This window comes from Lathamus discolor, chromosome Z (assembly GCF_037157495.1).
Source record: "Lathamus discolor isolate bLatDis1 chromosome Z, bLatDis1.hap1, whole genome shotgun sequence".
NCBI classification, from domain to species: Eukaryota; Metazoa; Chordata; class Aves; order Psittaciformes; family Psittacidae; genus Lathamus; species Lathamus discolor.
In genome coordinates, this window is record NC_088909.1 from 86,700,170 (window position 1) to 86,721,982 (window position 21,813).

The 21,813-nt window shown below is 37.8% G+C and overlaps 1 protein-coding gene across 1 annotated transcript in view; it reads left to right on the forward strand.

The window, feature by feature from the left end:
* The window catches only part of JMY (junction mediating and regulatory protein, p53 cofactor), a 71,436-nt gene that overhangs the window by 33,127 nt on the left and 16,496 nt on the right, over positions 1 to 21,813 (forward strand). Inside the window, exons 3-6 of the mRNA XM_065662213.1 lie at positions 4,025 to 4,175; positions 6,291 to 6,460; positions 10,950 to 11,115; positions 15,296 to 15,483. Of these exons, the coding sequence (XP_065518285.1) occupies positions 4,025 to 4,175; positions 6,291 to 6,460; positions 10,950 to 11,115; positions 15,296 to 15,483 (675 nt within the window). The remainder of the gene's footprint in view (positions 1 to 4,024; positions 4,176 to 6,290; positions 6,461 to 10,949; positions 11,116 to 15,295; positions 15,484 to 21,813) is intronic.

Below are 21,813 nucleotides of genomic sequence, written 5' to 3' on the forward strand. Positions count from 1 at the left end.
CTTCAGAGCATTTGCAGCTCTTGATTGTTCTTGAACTTTCTCATTCTGAATTTGTCATCTTGAACCTTGATTGCCTCTTGCTGGCAAAGCTGTTAAATGGTTGTTGAAACAAGTATTCTGGCCTAACAGCTTTAAATGTGAATGGAACAAGATTTTCAGCTTAGGGTTTGTCCTCAGCTCCTAGCTAGCCACCTTTTTTAAGGAACCAGCTTTTTCACCTGTAAAAGACTGTTCTCTGCAGGCACATAGATTCTGACTTGACCCGTTCCCTTTGAAGCGATGAGAACCTCCTCTCTTGTCATGGTTTAACCCTGGCTGGCAGGGTTAAACTAAGTAGTACTGGCAGATACTAAGCAGTACACAGCTGCTCGCTTGCTTCAGTCTGTGAGATGGGGGAGCGAATGGGAAGGATAAAAATGAGAAAACTCATGGGTTGAGATAACAACAGTTTAATAGGTTAAGCAAAAGCCATGTGTGCAAGCAAAGCAAAATAAGGAATTACTTCCCATTCACCACGTCATCATTAACATCAGCAAGCAGGTGTTCAGCCATCCATAAGACAGCAGGGCTCTATCACATGTAATGGTTACTTGGAAAAACAAGTGCCACCACTCCAAACATTGCCCCTTCCTTCTTCCTGCAGCTTTATGTGCTGAGCACAATGCCACATGGTGTGGAATATACCTTGGGTCAGTTGAGGTCAGCTGTCCTGGCTGTGTCTCCTTCCAGCTTCTTGTGCACCCCCAGCCTGCTTGCTGATGAGGTGGCATAAGAAGCAGAAAGGCCTTGGCTCTGTGTAAGCACACCTCAGCAGTAACTGAAACATCCCTGTATTACCAGCAGTGTGCTTCACAAATCCAAAACATAGCCCCATCCCAACTGCTATGAAGAACATCATCACAGCTAAAACCAGCACATCTGTCCTCCATCATTTCATGGCTTCAGAGCCAGAAAGATGCAAAGTCCAAACATGAACCTTAGCAGCCTTTGAACTTTGTAATAGAAGACACTCTAGAAGAATCATAATATATTCATGTTCATGGTCAGTAATTCTAAAGAGTTCAACTGTTTTGCCAGGTAACAGGCTGTTTAGGTATAGACTATGAAACTGCTAAGCATCAGGGCAGGGCAGCTCAAGCAGAATTTGGGATTTACATCTGTCCTGTGTTATCTTTTGGAGGCTCCTTTCAGACTTCTGTTAAGCATGCCACTGTTGCTGCAGGTTTAAGGCATGATGTTGGTCTGTTCTTGTTCATGCAATTACTTGAGGACCTCCTTTCAGACAGTAGTCATTTGTGGGGTATGCTGCTTGGTGTCTTCTGAGTGTGAATGTGTACAGGAGCAGATGTATAAAGGGAAAGTATACATCAGCAGTTCTACCAGGTTGAACTGGTTTATCCTCATAAACATTTACAACCTTGTCGTCTTCCTTGTTTCCCCAGTTTCTAAAGCTTTGCAAGATCATGACCCATCTACTTATGGCTGTGCACAGATGTGCATACTTGTATGGGAATTGGTAAAGCAAAGGCTTCTTGGGGTTTGGGGTTTTTTTGTGCCTTGCTGCATTAATACCCTGAGTATGAATGATGGCATGGATGACACTTGGGATTGTATTTAATGAAAAGGTGCTTCCCTTTTTTTATTACTTGTAGATACTTGTTCTAGGAACAAAGATACAATTGTATTATGCTGTCCTAAATCTCTGTAGCTTGCGCCATGTGTGAATAATGTTTTGGCAGGCAAAACTTGGTGAAGAAATATTACTTCAAGGCTTCTTGCTGTCTTAGAAATGATACATACAAGAAGTTACTTCCATTACTCAGTGACCCTGTGTCAATTTCAGTATCAAATCACCTCATCGTTACCAAGGAACAGAAAAAGAGTTTTAACTGTGTTGGTTTTTGTCCTTCTCAGAGGAGCTTACTATTTCAGAGTAGTATGTAAATGGAAAGCATTAACTTCACCAGTCTTCATTCACTAGTATGTACATAGTTTGACATTTATTTGAAAACTGTTATCTGTTGACTCGTAAGTATTTTATGTGGGAATCACAGAATCATAAAATTCTTTAGGTTGGAAAAGACCTTTCAGATCGTCATAGCACATATGTGCTCTGTTGAATTATGCGTTACAGCCTATCTAGTAAAATTATTATTCACTTACTATTTGTCCACATTTTTATTTCTCCTACTCCCTTTTAAAGGTTTTTGGAAATATTGAAGAAGTAGATCAAAATACCTTATTAAACTACTTCAGACATTTTTCAACAAATTAAGAATTACTTAGAAGGCATCTATATGTTTTTACTTATAAAAATCACCTCTCTAAGATTTGGGATAAGTGGCTGTGCAGATATTCTGAACAGTCAGTTAAAAACCTACTGTTCATAGCATAACTCTACAGTGGAATGACTCTCTGAGACCAAACGGAAGATTTGTGAAATCAAGATTAGTATTTGAGGCACTAGAACTTCACGTTAACATATCTGGGGACATAAAAGATGATAAGCACTTTTGGGTTTGGGGAGTTTTGTATATACTAGTGAGGTGTGTTCTTGATTGATGAAAAATATTGACAATTAATTGGCTTTCACGTTACAGAAGCAGGCTTAAATATTTAGTTGCTTAGAAACAGTCTTTTGACTGTTGTGGGACTATACAATAGCTTCTAAAAACTGTAAAAAATCTAGTTTGGGGAGAGAAGTTATATTTTTAGTATTTTTGAAAACAAACTCTAAATCTTTTACTGGCTTCAGGTAGTTTCCACTTCAAAATAAAATTGCCTTGATCTTGTCAATGAAAAGATACTTGGATTCCCAGGCACTAGAAAATAGGTTTTTGGAAGTCATCTGTAACAAAGAAAAACTACCAGATTGTTGATGATTACTTACCATTACCCCAACACATCCCCTGTTCCCAGCTTCGTTCTGACTGAAGAGCATTCATTTACTTCAGAATCATAGAATCATAGAATAGTTAGGGTTGGAAAGGACCTCAAGATCATCTAGTTCCACCCCCCTTGCCATGGACAGGGACACCTCTCACTAAACCATCCCACCCAAGGCTTCATCCAACCTGGCCTTGAACACCGCCAGGGATGGAGCACTCACAACCTCCCTGGGCAACCCATTCCAGTGTCTCACCACCCTAACAGGAAAGAATTTCCTCCTTATATCCAATCTAAACTTCCCCTGTTTAAGTTTTAACCCATTACCCCTTGTCCTGTCACTACAGTCCCTCATGAAGAGTCCCTCCCCAGCATCCCTATAGGCCCCCTTCAGGTACTGGAAAGCTGCTATTAGGTCTCCATGCAGCCTTCTCTTCTCCAGGCTGAAAAGCCCCAACTTCCTCAGCCTGTCTTCATACGGGAGGTGCTCCAGTCCCCGGATCATCCTCGTGGCCCTCCTCTGGACTTGTTCCAACAGTTCCATGTCCTTTTTATGTTGAGGACACCAGAACTGCACACAATACTCCAGGTGAAGTCTCACAAGAGCAGAGTAGAGGGGCAAGATCACCTCCTTAGACCTGTTGGTCACGCTCCTTTTGATGCAGCCCAGGATACGGTTGGCTTTCTGGGCTGCAAGCGCACACTGCAGCCGGCTCATGTTCATTTTCTCATCGACCAACACCCCCAAGTCCTTCTCTGCAGGGCTGCTCTGAATCTCTTCTTTGCCCAGTCTGTAGCTGTGTATTGCAGGCTGGAAGAAAGCCTGGGGGAAACATGCTTATTATCTTAAGGTAATAAGATATTTAACAAAAATGATACTGACAAATCAAATGTACATTTAAGGTTTTGGTGCTTCCAGTAACATTAGCAATGAAACTGTAGATTTACTTTTTCAACAGAAAGTGACTTCAAAGGGGCTTTTTTTTCTGTTGAATAGAAGTCAGAAGTTTTCTCTCTCTGCTGTGTCCTCCCACCCCCCTGGCCCTCTTTTTTTATCTTAGCCACCCTGAAACTGGTCGCTGTTGGCAAAATAGCAACAATTAATTGCGTGGCTAATTGTGGACTGATTTCTTTTCAGATCTCAATAGAGAATGACTACCTAGGACCTAGAAGAATTGAGAGTCTGCAGAAAGAAGATGCTGACTGGCAAAGAAAAGCTCACATGGCTGTGCTTTCTATTCAAGATCTTACAGTTAAATACTTTGAAATAACGGCTAAAACACAGAAAGGTAGTTACAGTCTACTGTCCATCAAATGAAAGATCTTTAAAAATTGATTTCACGTTTAGCATGTTCTGTATTGTACTGTGATTATTCTTTTTTTCATCAGTGCTCCATGAAGAAAATGCAGTTGTCATTACCATTTTTTTACTTCTATGTCTATTCAAATCTTTCACCAAATAAGCCTTTTCAAAACATCATCAGAAGTGAGCAGAGTAGAAATCTTACATAAAAGTTTCATAATCACTTTCTCAGTGTGATTGTAGTAGCTGCACGGTACATTTGCGAAGAATTTAGGGAGTATAGAATCCTGATGAATTCTGTCCTTTATACTGGATATGGCAGATGACCACAGTAAGTGCTTATTACTTTTCAGTTCATTTCCTTTTTCGGTCTCCCCTGCCTTTCAGTACTTTTTTTTTCCATAGCTCTAAATACTAAACAACAGCTCAGTCTAAGTAGACAGTGAAAACTGCTCTGTTGTGAAGTCTTGGATATAACCTTGGGATTTTTATGCCTGAGGAATGCAGGAGTTTTACTAAAGAGTTGGTGCAGTAAAACCAGGTCATATGACTTGTCACATACATCTGCACTCTGATCCTTGTACCATTTGCCAGTTTATTGGAGCAAACACACCTGAGAATGTGGTTCCCTCTCACCTCTTTTAGTAGTCTGGCTGCAGGTTACCAGTCCCACTGTCTTCCATGCCTGACTGTGGCTTCCTGTTTCTTTCTTTGCCTTGGTGGTAGTGATTGTGCAGCCAGATGAGCTATATCTCTGGGAGAAAATCTTTGATGGATTTCCTGTCATCTCACTGCCTGACTGCTAGATCTGCCTCAAGAGAGCCAGTCACTGCAAAATGATTCCTTTCATTGAAAACCCAAGTTAAGCATAACATGAAACTTGTATTTTGAAAAGTGACTAAAACAGTTCAGGCATGTTGGAATGAGTTTAATTAGGACAAATTCTAAATGTATTTAATCAGTTTGGTTCCTTTTTTACTCTGACAAAGGCAGCAAATACTCCACTGGCTGAAGAACATGTATTTACAGTTACTTTTTTTTTTTTTTTTGTTCACATACTTGTTTTTTGTGGGGAAAACTGCTGAGAAATTGAGTGTCTGGAGACTGTTTATAACCATAGAACTTTGGTATACAGGTTGCCTGCCTGGGAGTTTTTTTGGCCTCCTGGTGATTGCAGGGTGGTCTTACATACCAAAATACTAACAGATGGCAGAGGAAAACCACATGAGAACATAGAAGTATTTTTATTAGCTGTCAACAGCATTTAATGTGTTCTAACACCTGGGGACTGAACGCCACCCATTTGACTGTGTGACTTGCATGGCTTTAGTTTTGCAAAGCTAAATGTGCAGTGTCATGTGATTGTTCTATATATTAAAAGCAGTGAAAATCTCATGTGTGTCAGCTTAGATGTGTGGGACTCAAGAAAGAAAATCTGAATCAGGCAAAGGACTCTTGCTACTCTGAAGGCTTCCTGAGAAGATTATTCTTATATTAAGAACAGATTATAATTTGTTTAGTTAATTTGAAGTAATTTTGTGAAGCAACCTTTGAGTTTAAAGATAGCTGCTATTTAATTTTAATTTAGTATTTTCACAGAGTTGCACTTGGTCAAGCTGAAATGTTTGTTTTAAACTTAATTCTTTTCACTCTGCAGATCTGTTTAAACTTATAACTGCACTATAGAAGTTATTGAGGAAAACTGGAGTAGCTGATGATTGGCCCTTTTAGAAGCAGGGGAGAATTTGGGATACAGTTTAAGACCACATGGTAGCATTAATGAGATATTTTTATTATGCTAGGAATTCTGAACCAGTGGTTGAAGTTTTCAGGTACTGTGTGTTCAGAATGGTCCCTTTTGAATAACAAAAATCAGAATTGTAATGATAAAAGGATCAACAAATAGCTAACTGAAGTTTATGTGAATCCTAAGAGTACTTATATCCTGGATTTGAAAATTAGTATTCTGTGGAATAATTACTCCCAGCTAAGAGAACTTTGAATGCATTTGTGTACAAATGTGTGCATTGCCTCTGCAGTAGGATCACTGGTGATCTGAGGAGCGGACTGGTAAGCTGTCTGCCTTTTCTTCACTCTGTAGCTGTGTATGATCGAATGCGAGCAGACCAGAAGAAGTTTGGTAAGGCAGCATGGGCAGCAGCAGTGGAACGTATGGAAAAACTGCAGTATGCAGTTTCGAAGGAGACTTTGCAGTTGATGCGTGCAAAGGAAATCTGTTTGGAGCAGAAGAAGCATGCACTGAAAGAGGAGGTAATTGTTTGTACTAATAAATAGAAAAATAAAACATGCAGAAAACCCCAAACCTTAAAGAATGTTGATACTTAAAAACAAACAAAAAAAACCAAACAACCCCAACAAAACCCAGAACTGAAAGTAATTTTTTTCCAGTTTTTAATACTAGAAGTCTGTATTTGAACTTCTATTACACTTTACCATGTAAAGTTGCAATGTAGGTGTGGTGGGTTTTGTGCCACTTACATTTTCTGTTCATCTTTTTCTGGTTAGTTAACCGTCAAGACAGTTTTTACTGTCAATGTTTACAGATACTACTGAGATGAATAAAATGAAGGGATAGGACAGAAATCTGCTGCTATGTAATCTCCGTGCATTTGCTCCTTGAGGCATAACCACCTTTTCAGAGTAGTTCTAATATTCCACATGGAAGGTGTCTGAACATTAGTAAATATATAGATGGTGTACTGTTGTACTATACTCTCATTGTCTCTGCTTACCCTAATTATTAAGGCAGTCTTCCTGTGAGAACTAGGAGTACCGATTGGAAACACCATATTGAAGATGTTCACGTATTTATAGGAGCCACATGTCGTCTTTTCTGTAGCACATCTTATTTTTCTCCCAGTGGAAACCTTCCATGAATTTTATTGAATGAGATCTCAGTCTGGTAAATAAGTAAGTGTTTGTTTAGATGTACAAAAGCATTAGGGGCTGCGTAGGAAAAAGGAGAGGTTTATTGTAGTATACAGTAACAGGTGAGAGGCTCTGAACTGAGAGTTTGGGGCTTTTTGGGGATGGAGAAATGAGGAACATCTGATGGGCATGCATGGGCATAGTGGTTTGGCATGGTGTATTGCTTCACAAGGTAAGAGAGCGGTGGATCAAAACATGATGATGGGGAGATACGAGGACCTTTTCTAGCAAACCATTTAGCTACTGTTTTCTAGGCATAGAAGATAAAACCACGATATTCCTTTAAAAAGACCAGAATGCTTGAGAAACTAATCTATCAGGATTTGAGGATTAAGACAGAAAGAACAACATTTCAGAACAAAGACCAGGTTAGACTGTTTATGAGGACACTCTCGGTGTTCAGCAGGTTGTCTATGAAACTTTGAACATTTACTCTTGGAAAATAAAAAAGTTTATATAACCCAGTGATAACCCTTTTCAAGAGGAAAAGATCTTTCTTTTAGTGTCTGAAATTTTCCCGATTGCCCAGGATGCTAACTGTGAGTGAGTATCTTAACTTCACTTTTTTAATATTTTGTCCTGTAGTATCATGGCCTGACTATAATTGACTCCTCATACTTAATAGGTTGGAGGAATACTTTTGTTAAACAAGTTGCGAGGTATGAGTGAGAGCCTGCCTTTTATCAGTGATCAGAGTGCTCCATGTTTCCCTTAAAATAATTTAGAAAGTCTTTAAAATTATTATCTGTTGGTTTTGAGGATGAGTTTCTATATTCACACTGAAAGACTTGGGTTTTTCTTCTGAATTTTACTCCCTTCTGAGATTTTTCTGTCAGCAATAGTGATGAATTAAAATGGATACTTGAGCTGGAGAACAGTCAGGATTCACACAGGGTGGATTGAAACATGGCTTTGAATTGCATCTGACAGTAACAGATTACTTAAAAGGCTGGATAATAGAAAATGTAATAATATTCATATATATTGCTAGGAAAAAAAGTACTACAAAATTTTACCATGAACTGCAGGTTAATTACTTTGTAAATGACAGCAGATGAGAATGACCGTGTTCTGATAATCTGGCCATAGCAGTGTGATTGAACCACCAGCGCAGCAGAGTACTACAGCAGCAGATGCTCTCCAATCTGTCAGTCAGGTATTTCCAGCAAAAGGATAAGTGTTAGTGTCACTGCACATGGAGTTGTGAGATTTCTTCTACATCTTCCTTCCACACGTTTCTGGTCACCAAAGAAAGATTGGTTCTAACTGGAGCAGTTACAGACAGGACTACTACAGTGATGACAGGAATGGCAAATCTGTGTTCCCAGAGAAGTTGAAGCTGTTCTGACAAATAAAATGAAGGCTGAGATAATAGAAAATTGCTTTTCACAAAAATACTAACGGGAATAAATAACTAGTCAAGAGCAATGTGTGTTGTTGTTCAGTACTGGCACACAAACAAATGGTATTATCTGATTGTGAATACACTGGAAATCTGGAAGATGTTTCCTGGCAGTTAGGAGGGAGTATCTGGAACAGAATTCCAGTGGGAGTAACGAACACAGATTTTTGTGGGAGCTTTTTGGTTTGTTTTTGTTTTTACAAAGCAGAATAAGAACAACAACAATAACATGGAGATTATTTTAAGAACACACATTTTGAAAGCAGTTCATTTTGGATTTGTCTGAAAGTATTCCGTGATGGTGGAAAGCTGGATTTGATGGCACTCACTTCTGTATTTCATGTTTGACTATGTTTCTATAAATTTTGTCATCTGTCCCTTTAGCATGTGTGCTCATAGTTCCTGTCAGAGGCCTTCTGTATTAACATATCTTAGTAACCACATGTGGGTTTACAGATGATGTATTTCTTCCTTAGAACTATTAAGAAATTTAACTTCCTGCTTAAGTTCTTCACTTAAGGGCCAGGCAGATTTAATTATTTGCTTGAGTTAATGCAGGAAGTTGTGGCATAGAAGGAAATTGAACTCTGATCACCCCAGTTCTAGTTCTTTGTCCAGCTACAGAATATTTATTCCCTGTAACATTCCCATGTTAAAGTTCTTCGTGTTTCTTTCACCAGCTGGTCAGCCTGACACCTACCAAGGAGGCAGCAAATTACTAGTACAGATTAGATAGCAACTTGTAACATTAAGAATAGAATCACTCTTAAATTTTTAACTAGAAATGTCAAAGTTTTCCTGAGAATGATTATACTGTTTTGAGTTACTGTGCATATATAATATCTCACATAAAGTTTTAACATAAATTACTGAAATTAAAAGTTCTCATTTTTCTTTTTCATGAAGGGGCTATTATGTAGCTAGGAATCTTTGAGAGACATCTGACATTATTAAATTCCCATTGCTGTTGCACCTGAAAGTTGAATATAGTGGTGGTGTACACCTAAAACAGACCAGGTAGCTGGCAGCATCTGGAATGTATGCTTGTAGGGCAAAGATCTGGTTGTAAGATGGGTCCTTTATCAGGCAGACACCAGTGCAGTGGAATGAAATACTGAGCTGCTATAACTTGATAAGCTGATACTTTTGAAGATGGCACATTAATGTCTCTATTCTGTCTTTATACAAAATCTTTGGACTTAAATTTGGAGACATTTTGTTTTTTTAGGAAAAATAAAAAATAAAGTAAGTTTGAGTGAATTTCACAGTTCACTGTCAAAGCAAGTTGTGGTAGAAGTTTGAATGATGTTGCCTTTATTTAAACAAACAAACAAAACCAAAACAGAAAGAGAAAACCACAGACAAAACAAACAAAGAGAAAACCAAAATCCCCACAAACCTGCCCCATTTTGTTGCTATAGTATATTTTTTTACAATGAGAAAACTCTTTGGAAATGCCAAAACCCAGGATAACCCTGCCTTACCAATGAACATTATCACTTCTATACAGAAAAACTGGCATGTTCAAGAGGCAGTCTTTTGTCTTGAAAGCTAGCCTCCGGTTCACTCCAAATATGCCATCATTATATCATTTACTGTTCTGGTCACAATTAGTAACTTAGTATGGATGCAGAGTAACAGAATGGCATAACAAGACATTTTGGTGTCACACTGGACTGAAACATACATTATTGATTGTAAGATTTATGATACTAACTTAAGGACTTACTGAACCTTTCACATTAATAATTGATACACAAAAAATGCAATCAGTAAATACACAATATAGTAGAAGAAATTTTTCAAATTTACATTACAAGAATTGATTCACAGGTCTTCCGTCTATTCATCTTACGTGAAAAGAAATGTAATATACAGAACTGTTTCCTTAGTTTTTGGTTGAGCTGTGAAATCCCTCTTCTGAATGGGTAATGATGCAGGTTCTGAAAGCATACATGCTATGAAAAAAGGGATAGGACAAATTTATGAAGTAAAATCCAGTAAATCTGTTCTGTATAAATGGCAGCAGTGTTGCTTAAGCTGTGCTGCAGGCTGTGCTGGAGGCTGGTGAGGTTTCACCAGGAGGTATCACTGCACTGCCTGCTATGTTTCATTTATGTTTCTCGCCATTTGTGGTTAACCTTTGTCCAAAACTGGGCAGTGAGTAAGATGGATCTTTGGTTTAATTCAGTAGAGGTATCTTTCTGGTTTAGTATAGTTATATTTAAACATATAGAAAAAATGTCAGGTATTAAAGATGTCTGAACGGGTATGGCTGATCAAAACCTTATCCTCGTGATGTGTTCAATTTTAATATGCTACATTTAGCGTATGAGACTCGTGGTTTTGTTGTTTCTTTTTGTTTGGTTGGTTGGTTCGTTTTGTGTTTCTTTCTTTCTTTTCATTTAGATGCAGAGCCTGAAAGGTGGTACAGAAGCCATAGCCCATTTGGACCAGTTAGAAGCTGACTATTACGATCTACAGCTTCAGCTATATGAAGTGCAGTTTGAGATCTTGAAATGTGAAGAGCTGCTGTTGACAGCACAACTTGAAAGCATCAGAAGACTGATGTCAGGTGCTGCTTTGTCATTTTAATTAAGATGTAATCTGCAAAAATGTATTTCTGTTTGTAAAAGTGTAGTAAAGCCTGTGGGACTGTAATGAGAACAGACCGTATGAAAAGTATTAACAGGACTTTTAACATAGGTACTTTTAAAATTTATACCCATTCATAAGGCAAACAGATACAGAAGTTTGAGTCTGGTTCTCATTGCCTGTGTTGGAAATAAGCATTTAAGACATTATGTAAGTCTTGGAAAACTAAATTCAGAGAGGAGGAAATTTCTTAATTACTGGACTTGTCTCACTAAAACTTTGCATTGGTATTATTAATTTCTTTGAAGTGATTAATTTTAAAAAGTATTCCTGCAAATCAGAGTCCTTCAGCTAAACTTTGAAGCTTGCTGTATTGCCACGTCACTAATTTAGAGCAGCGATGCATACCTTCAGTTTCCAAAACCTACTACACCTTGTGTACTTACAAACTATAGAAATAGTACAGGTAAATTGTATAGCATTTTGAATGCAGTTCTGTCCTGTGGACCTTTCTGTAGTTAATGTTTTTATTCACACAAGCTGTTTTACTGTTTAGTGCATAGGGCTTGCATAGCAAATTTTGTTATGGATAGAAAAATCCTTTGAGCGATTTGAAGCTGGATTGAATTGTTAATTGCCTCTGGAAAAAGAGGAAACATATAGGTATCATGGATTCTTCTCACTGTTACGTGAATCTCCTCCTTTTAGGCTTGTGATGGCAACAACTGTAACTGCATGTATGGAAGATAATGACTGAAAACTTTTTAAATTACTTAAAGAAATGTGGCAGTTTTGACCAGATGCTTCTGTGGAGAGCTAGTTAGTGCTTCAGATGTAGTTTTTGTACTTGGGAAGTCAGACGTTTAATTTTGGTACTGAAGACACAGTATAGTTTGCTTACCTATGTACCCAGGAGGCTATGAAGGAATGTGTATCAAAATCCTTTCTCTTCGATGTAGTGACTGTAAAACCTAAGAGCCCTCTGAGATTAAGCCTGCTGTAAAACATCATAGGTTATGACTTGTCACTAATGTTTTCTCTGGAAATTTCAGAAACAAAATCCCCAACCCCAAACAAAAAACCCAGCCCCACAACCTGACCTAAAATAAAACAACCCCCCTAGTGAGCTAAGCAGCCAACCTTCTCCTTCCCCCATGGCAACAAAATAGTTTTGTTCTGGCTTTGTTTGCTATTTTAAATTTGTAAGGCATTCTTTAAGAATAAATTCAGAATTGTTTTGTTTTGTTTTCCCTTATTAAAGACAGCTATGTTAGAAGGAATTCCTGCTTTTTAACAACTCTTAATTAATATACCATAGAACAGACAAGGAAAAGCACAGTTCTTAAATGTGTGTAAATCTTGTTCAGAGGATGAAATTATCTCTTTGGACTTTACTTTGGTAGAGGGGATAGAATCATAGAATAGTTAGGGCTGGAAAGGACCTCAAGATCATCTAGTTCCAGCCCCCCTGCCATGGACAGGGATACCTCACACTAAACCATCCCACACAAGACTTCATCCAACCTGGCCTTGAACACCGCCAGGGATGGAGCACTCACAAATAGAACAGTTAATATGAGGAATGTGACACTGAGGTGGCTACACCTCTTCGAGTTTGCACCAAATCTGAATGAAAGCATTGTCATGATTTAAGCCCAGTTGGTAACTCAGAACCATGCAGCACTTTGCTACCCCTTCCCTTTTCCCCATCTCCGGGTGGGGTGGGGAGGAGAATCTAAAGAATGTAAACCCCACGGGTTGAGATAAGAACAGTCCAATAACTAGAGTATAATAACTATTACTACTCATATACTACTACTAAATAACTATTACTACTAATAATAATGATAAGGGAAGTAACAAGGGGAGAGAATATAAAACTTAAAGGGGAAAGGATTAAAAAAACAACGATAAAGAACAATGATGCACAATACAGTTGCTCACCACCCACCGACCGATACCCAGCCCAGCCCGAGCAGTGATCTGCCCCTCTGGGTGACTCCCCCCAGTTTACATACTGGGCATGATGTGCTGTGGTATGGAATATCCCTTTGGCTAGTTTGGGTCAGGTGTCCTGTCTCTGCTCTCTCCCGGCTTCCTGTGCCCCTCCACACTGGCGGAGCATGAGACTGAAAAATCCTTGACTGGAGAAAGCATTACTTAGCAGCAACTGAAACATCGGTGTTATCAGCATTGTTCTCAAACTAAAGCTGAAACACAGCACTGCACCAGCTACTAAGGAGAAAAATAACCAGGGGCAAGCATCTAAAATATATAGTGGTCTCTTAACATGTGTTGCTTCTTGTGCTGTCAAAGAGAAAAGATTAGTCTGTTGCATCTTCTGTTGCTCTTCCTTTTTAAAGTGTACTTACAGTCAGTAAAGTAGTAGCATTTTAAATGTACACATGTGTCTTGGTGATTTGTAGACGCTGTTGCTGTCCTTTACTCTTGAACCATATTGGCTCTGTAGAGATATTTCAGAGAGTTCTGGATTCTGTTTTGATTTGAGGGACATCAGCAGTATTGCTAATGAAGTCCTAACATGATTTTTTGAGAGCGTGATTTGATTTGACTGCCAGCTGGTTGTAAGCTAGAAGAAAAACATTTTATTTTGCAAATTCAGCATGTTGGATCTGAAAAAGTGTCAAATAATAATAGATTGACATACCATAAATAATAGTAGTGTTATTTTACTGTCGTTAAGCAAACGCACTGAAATTCAGGAGACGTGAATTTATTAGGTTAAAATTTTAAAGGGTCTTACCCTATCCATATGAACTATTTGTACATCCTTGGTAAGATGGTTTTGTGGTAGATGCACTTGTAAACTCATACCTTTTAACATTTTGTGAAAGTGTTCTAAAACAAAATTTGCATGTAATTGCAATTGAGGCCGAGGTCTCAAGGTGGGTTCTTGTGACTTTGGCAGTTTTATGTATGGATAAAACTGCTTTGTTTTCATTTAGGTTTTTTTTTATTTTAAACTGAGCACTGAGTAAAGAGTCCAGTAGATCAGGTCATCTTAGTTTTTATTTTAAGGTTGTTATAGTGCTGTGCTTTCTTTTCTGGTCCTGCCATGCCTCTTGAGTTGAAATTAACATGGCAGTCACAATTTTAGTTACAGCAAAGACTACACACAAATACCATGAATTGACAATAGCTTTTAAAATGGAAAGTGCGGTGAAGACAGCTCTTCCAAATAATCTAGTAGCAGAAATAGGAGGAAACTACAGTCTTGCTGAAAGTAGTTGTGAAGTTAAAATGAGGTTTGGTGGTGCTGCAGAGTACATACTTGATAGTCATGCCAGCTGTATCTGTCTGTGTCAGCCATAATGCATATCCTGCTTGGTATATTACAAAAATATCCAACTTGGTGTAGTGAATAAGGAATGAGAGGCCTTTGCTGCTTCTTTATTCCAACATTCTGTAAGGATTTATAATTGTCGCTCTTTCCTTCTTGGCAAGAGATGAGAAGGCAGCATTCAGAGATGAGCTCAATGTTACACTACATGCTTCACTCTGGAAGGCTAAAAATCATGAGTGTTGATAAAACTATTGGTAATAACCTCCTTTTCAGGCTTGCAATGCTCCTAAGGATTGCCTTGATATTACCTTCCTTCTGCTACCTCTGAGCAGATGCAGTAAATGGGAGGTCAGAATTCTAAGAGTGTTTTTGGTCTTTTGTTGTCTGATTTCCCTTTCACAAAATTAACAGTTGACAGAGGTAGGATAAACTCATGTTAAAGACTTCAGAAAGAGCCTGTGTATCCTGAACTTCATAGTGAAAGCCAGAGGATATTACTGCACATCTTGGGTCCATTGGTAAGAGACCCAGAGACATATGTGGACATTGTAATCAAGTTAGACTACGGACGCAAGTGTACATTTACAGTTGTATTTGGGCTTTTTCGATGCCCTGAGCTTGCCTGTATAGCAGGCTGTTCTTCACTGATATTGATTCCTGTTCTTCATAAACAGTGCTATGCTGTTTAGTGCTTTTCCTCTGACCTTTTGATTTTTGATAGTCCTCTGAAAGGACTATAGCATTCTGCTGTTTTAAGTCTTGCAACTCAGTAGGAGGATTGTTGTTGAGCAAAACAAAATGTTAATCAAATACAGACTATTGATTTGACTTTTTCATTGCTGACATTTTGAAACAGAGAAGAGAGATGAAGTGGTATATTATGACACTTTCGAAAGTATGGAAGCCATGCTTGAAAAAGAGGATACGGCAACATCTATATACTTGCAAAAAGAAGAGCTGCAAAAGTTACAACAAAAAATCCGCCAGCTGGAAGCACGGCGTGGACGTATTTCAGCCAAGAAAGCCTACCTCAGAAACAAGAAGGTATTATTAAATTGCAAATTTCTAGCATAATTAAAAAATTTAATAAAACTTCAAAAGATTTCATTTCAGATACAACTTCCAAGTCTCCTAGAATTTTCATGGATTATATTTACCACTTAGTAGACATCGTTTTACACAGTGGCGTACATTATTAAACTGATACTTAAGATGCGGTTTACCTTTTAGTTTTAAAGGAATCTTTAATTACTTTGGAGGCGACAAATAAACTTCTTTCTACTGACTAATGAGAATACTTTAATGTGGAAAGTATATGCTAGAATGCATGTTTCTACAGAGAGTAGTTTTATACATATTTGCAGAAGAGAATTTTCAAGGGTGTTTTCTCATTAATGAGTTCTATTTTCATTTTCTTGCCTCATCCTTTCAAACTTGCATCGTGTCATTGATACTCTGTGTTCAGCAGATAATATATGAAATACGGAATATATTCTTAATTTTTAAACCAAGGTGTGCTGCTTGGGACCACTCAACTTTTTCATGTGTTACATGACTGGGATGTTGTGCAGATAATCATTTTAATATAGCTAATGTTTTGAAGTTGTGTATATGTGTATGTAAATATGTTAATTCCTTTTTTCCAAAATTACTCATTTATTATTCCCTAGCAGTTTGTAGTTACATCAGTATCATAGAATCATAGGTTAGAGTTGGAAAGGACCTTAAGATCACCTAGTTCCGACCTCCCTGCCATGGGTAGGGACACCTCACACTAGAGCATGTCACCTAAGGCTCTGTCCAACCTGGCCTTGACCACTGCCACAGATGGAGCATTTACCACTTCTTTGGGCAACCCATTCCAATGCCTCACCACTCTCACAGTAAAGAACATCTTCCTTATATCTAATCTAAACTTCCCCTGTTCAAGTTTTAACCTGTAACCCCTTGTCCTACCAGTACAGTTCCTAATGAAGAGTCCCTTCCCAGCATCCCTATAGGCCCCCTTCAGATACTGGAAGGCTGCTATGAAGTCTCCATGCAGCCTTTTCTTCTCTAGGCCAAACAGTCCAAATTTGCTAAGCCTGTCTTCATATGGGAGATGCTCCAGCCCCCTTATGATCCTTGTGGCCTCCTCTGAACTTGCATTATTAATGGGTGAGATAGCTTAATGAGTAGAATAGATCAAAGTTTTGAGGGAGCATTGTAATACTTGTTATGAAATAGGTATACTGTAAGTTATAGTATAATCTATATGCTTATGAAATAGGTATACTGTAGGTTATACTATAATCTATATGTGGAAGTCTCAGTTGAGACTTTATTGTAGATTGGGGTCAGGGGTTGGTGTGGTTCTGTGTTCTCAGTCATGTGCCCTGATGTAGGAGATGACCCCTTTACATAAATATTTCTAGTAGGTTGAGGGTAAAGCCTTCAGGTTTTGCCTCCCCTTCATAATTAGTGTAATCTATTTCTGTACTTCAGTCTGAAGCATAACAGCAAACAAAACAGTAGTAGATAACATTTTGTGGTTTGGATTCTTTTATATCTCTTCAGTCACTGTCCTGTCTCTAATGAACACGTTACAGAGAAGACTGCAAATAAATTATCATAAAATAAATGTCTCTTGTTTGCCAGTTATGGGAAGTAGCTTGCTCAGAGTCAGAGTTTCTTTTATGTGAGTTTGTAAAAAGAAAAAATACCAGGAAGCTGGGCTTTTTAGAACTTTAAGGAATAGATCCTGTCATGCTATGCTAATTAACATAGGGTACATTATAATAGTTATGCTCTTTTCTCCCGAATATGAAAAACACTGCTGACATTTTTCAGAGTAGACAGCCCTGTTTTCAGAGCAACAGCCTGGTTTCTGTTCCTTAATTTTGGGAGGTAACAAGTTAAGAAGCAATCTGAAGTGGGAATAGAGATTTTTTAGTGTGCCTTCTTATCTGTACAGTGAACTAGTCACCTTTGGCTTACTTGTTTTAAGGTCTTGCTATGATAAAATATCTTGTTTAAAGTGAAGGAATTAGTTCTGTGCTGTAACATTTGTTGGAGCCTGTGCACTGAGACACGATGCAAAGTTGTATGTGGCGGTATTGCTCATCTTGGTCTGTGTGTGGGAGTAATAGAGTCGTGTCTGCTTATCATTGTGCTGCAAGAACATGGCTATACTGTTTTCAGGACCTGAGGCTGTGTCTTCAAACGGAACTTCACTGCTGGAAATCACAGCATGGGCATCACAGCACTCTCACAACTAGTTCCAGCTCTGCTGATTCCATTGCTCAGCATAGCGTTATCTGCAATTGAGTGCTGCAGTGAGATACTTAGCTTTCAACCTCTGAAGAAATCACAGATTAGAATAATGTGTATTTAAACTTGCAGAGGGAAATAAAAGATTTTTATTTGAGCAAAAAGAATAGGCAGAATATGGTGTTATACCATTTTGTGGTACTCGTTGGGCAGAAAAGAATACAGCCACTTTGATGGATATTTGTTAGAGGTGTTTACTGTAGCTGCACATACTATTGCCAAGAAATTCAGAGCTCTGCTAAGGTTACTAGTAATTACTTGAAAATCAACTCTTGTGGCTTTGATTCAGACATAAGCAAGCTTTTTTCTTGAGTGACCATTCTCGTGATGTTGCAAAACATTGTTAATGAACATTATTTATAGTGCCTGATGTTGGGAGTTGTACTTTACAAAACTGGGAGGAAAAAAGGGTTCTTGCTCTGAAGCGCTTGCAGTTTAAGATAGAACAAAGATACAGATAGGATGCAAATGCAGACTCCACATAGTGAAAAAGAGTGCAGTGGTGACTGGATGCTAAGTGGAAAAAAGAATGTTTTGAGGGTGCATTTGTAAAGTACATATCATCGTAAAATTCTCAAAGTCTATCTGTCTCCGTTGAGAAACTTTTGTTGTTGAACTGTGATGAGAGTCTACTTAATACTTTTCAGATTCTGTTCCTGATAGTGCTTGTTTCAGCAAAGTATCTTAAAACAGACCTGTACACAAGTGTTCTGTTTTGGACTGGGTTGGTGAGGCTTTGGTGGGTTTTTGAGGGTTTTTTTTCCCTTCCCCAACCCCCCTGTTGTTTGTGGTTGGTTTTTTTTTTTTTTTGTTGTTGTTGTTGTTTTGTTTGTTGGTTTGGTTTTGTGGTTTTTTTTTTACCTTGTTAGTTTTGTATTTAAAAACGAAGAAAGCTGTGCACTAAGTAGTATATATCACAGTCCTCGGATATACTTAGAAATTACAGTACTTGCTTGTTACTAAGATTTTGGCAAATGAGGATTGCCTTAGGAGAATGCCTGTCTGTCATCAGTGTGTATTTCTTGGTTGTTTTATCATCTGGGTATTAGAAAACATTTTCAATTGAGATAATACAGTGAAAGGGAATCAATTACTCTGTGTAGAATAAGGCTAAGTGTAATACAAATATAAACATCTGTGACTATAGTCTTTCTTAATCTTGTTTTTCAGAAATTCCTTCCCTGGTTTTGCAGTTGATGCTTAAATTTTTTAATGATGATGTCAAATAATTGTGTCAAACCTTTATTTAGAAATATTTGCTAAATGTTTGTTAGAAAGCTCATTCAGTTGTCATTCTGAATAATTGAGACAGGAATTTTTAAATATATGGTTTTAGAGTAGTTGATGTTCTTTCACTCTACTACCGTGAGTATAAACTCTTGATGCTTACGATTTTTCATATAAAACTATTTGCTTTTTTTAAGCAGTCATTTCCTGATGTTCTTTTGTGTTGATGACAGTGAGTTAGTTATTACAAAATGGGGTTGAAATAGTGATCTGAGTACTTCTTGAAAGCTAGTTACAGGTTTTTTCATGCAGGATATTGCTTTTGTTATCCCAGTCTACCCCCTGCTGGCTGTACAGTAGTATTAATTAGGTTATCATACGGAACAAGCAGCTGGGTTTTTTTAGGGAGTTATATTTGTAGTAAAAAGTTAAGGAGTTAAGGTAAAAAAGATAGTATAAAAGGTGTCTAGAAAAATATCTTTGAAAAAATAGAGTTACGAAGAAATTGAATTATTTCACATCCAGGAAAGGTATTCCTTATTGTGAGCAGACTGGAGAAGCAACTGGTTAGTGAAGTTGGGATATGTTCATAATATGTGCTTTGATCTAGGAAGCTTCTTAATGTGCAGGTGTGTCCATTTAATAGGACTCCTTCACTATTTTGCAAACGTGCAGTTTGAAGCATAGCCCATGGCAAAATAGGTAGATACAGTGACAGCTGTCATAGGGTTACTTGGTATGCTTTCATATTACTGTTACTACTTCAACAGCAACTTAATGGCATAACTACACAGAAGGCCTATAGTATAGTAAAATTCGGCACATATTGAGCTTACTAAATGCTTAACTTGCATAACTTTCAATATGAAAACAAAGCTTACTGGAACTAGTTAAATATAATACTAATGTCAATTTCTTCTATGTATCTTACATGTTTCTAGTCTTAAAAAAGGTAGCTTACCCATTGATGAGGGTTGAAATAGTTCCTCGGCTCTCCCTTTTTTGTTTTCAATAGATGCAAAATTTGATACTATGAAATCAGTTAGAAGATTAAAAGAGAAATGAACATTATTTTTCTTGATGCTGTCTCACACAGATACAGTTGGGCAACATCTTTCTTGAAGTGGGGCCCTCACTGGACATAATGCTCCTGCTTACCCAATGTTGAGAATGAAGGGAAAGCACTTCGTCTATTCAGCAGGCTGTATTCCTTCTCATTTAGTCTGTTATGATACCATAGTTAGTTGGTTTATGTTCAACTTGTCATCTGCCAGATAGTTTTATTTAATGCTGCTAGCTAGCTGGTTTTTTAATTCATTCTTGTTTGCAGTCACTTAATCTTGTGTACACGTAGAACCTTGTATTTGTCCCTGTGAAATTATCACCTTTTTTTTTTCTTTTTTTTTAACATTTTTGTAATTAGTTAAGATGATTCAGATTTCTAATCCTGTGCTGTAGTATGTTTTCAGCCCCTCCTAGTCTTTTTTATTATTTCAAGAGATTTAATTACATTAAAGCAGGTTGTTTATTAGTACAAAGTCAGCATCAAATATGTTTTGTTTTCGTTTATCCTCTCTACATGCTTAAAATAGCTTTCATTATTGCTCTTCATCAGAAAGATTTAATTACTGATTCTAAAGAGATGTTTTATAAAAGTCTGCCTCCCAAGTACTTACGAGTCAGAAACTCCCAAACCAAACCTAATGTATATTTTCTCATTATTTTATACCTTTTTTATATCTCATGACATATATTCCTCATTATTTTAGCAGACAGTTGAACTTAGCACATAAATAGGGAATAAATTACAAAGGTAAATCAGTGGTAGTATTATGAAAAGTCTTTCAGATTCTCTTATAATATTCTGAAGCTATTGCTGTGTCTTTGAAATGCATTAACTTTTCTAGCTGTATTAAGTCAACACTTTTTGTCATAAAAAAAACCCAAATTCCACAAACAAATATAAAACACAACAGTGTTTTATCTATATGTATACATCTCTGATCAAGCTAGGACAGTATTTCCACAGAAACTTAGTCTCTTTTTTGTTACCTGTATATGGTAGCAACATGAACAGTCTTAATGTTCAGGAACTGTCATGGTTTAAGCCCAGACAGTAATTCAGAACCACACAGCTATTTGCTCACCCCTTCCCTGTCCCTCCAGCTCCTGGCAGGATGGGGAGGAGAATCGAAAGAATGTAAACCACACTGGTTGAGATAAGAACAGTCCAGTAACTAAAGTATAATATTAAACTATTACTACTAATAATAATGATAATAATTATAAGGGAAGTAACAAGGGGAGAGATATAAAACTAAAAAGGGAAAGGGGAAAAAAACCCCAATTAACACAAGTGATGCACAATACAATTGCTCACCTCCCACTGACCAATGCCCAGCCTGACCCGAGCAGTGATCTGGGCCTTCTGGGTAACTCTCTACAGTTACGACGTTATGACATGCTGTGGTATGGAATACCCCTTGGGCTAGTTTGGGTCAGTTGTCCTGTCTCGTCTCCCTCCCAGCTTCCCATGCCCCTCCGCATTGGCAGAGCATGAGACTGAAAGCATTACTTAGCAGCAACTGAAACATTGGTGTGTTATCAGCATTGTTCTCAGACTAAAGTCAAGTACACAGCACTGCACCAGCTACTAAGGAGAAAAACAACTCTTTAACAGCTGAACCCAGGACAACATGCAAGACAGCACAATATTTCTGCCCTATGCAGGAACACTGGCTACCCATCTGTGTGATCTCAGTATGTCCATAGTCTGCTTGTAGGAGAATGTAGCTTTAAAGTGCATTTCCAAGTGTCCAACATGTGATTTTTATTTTT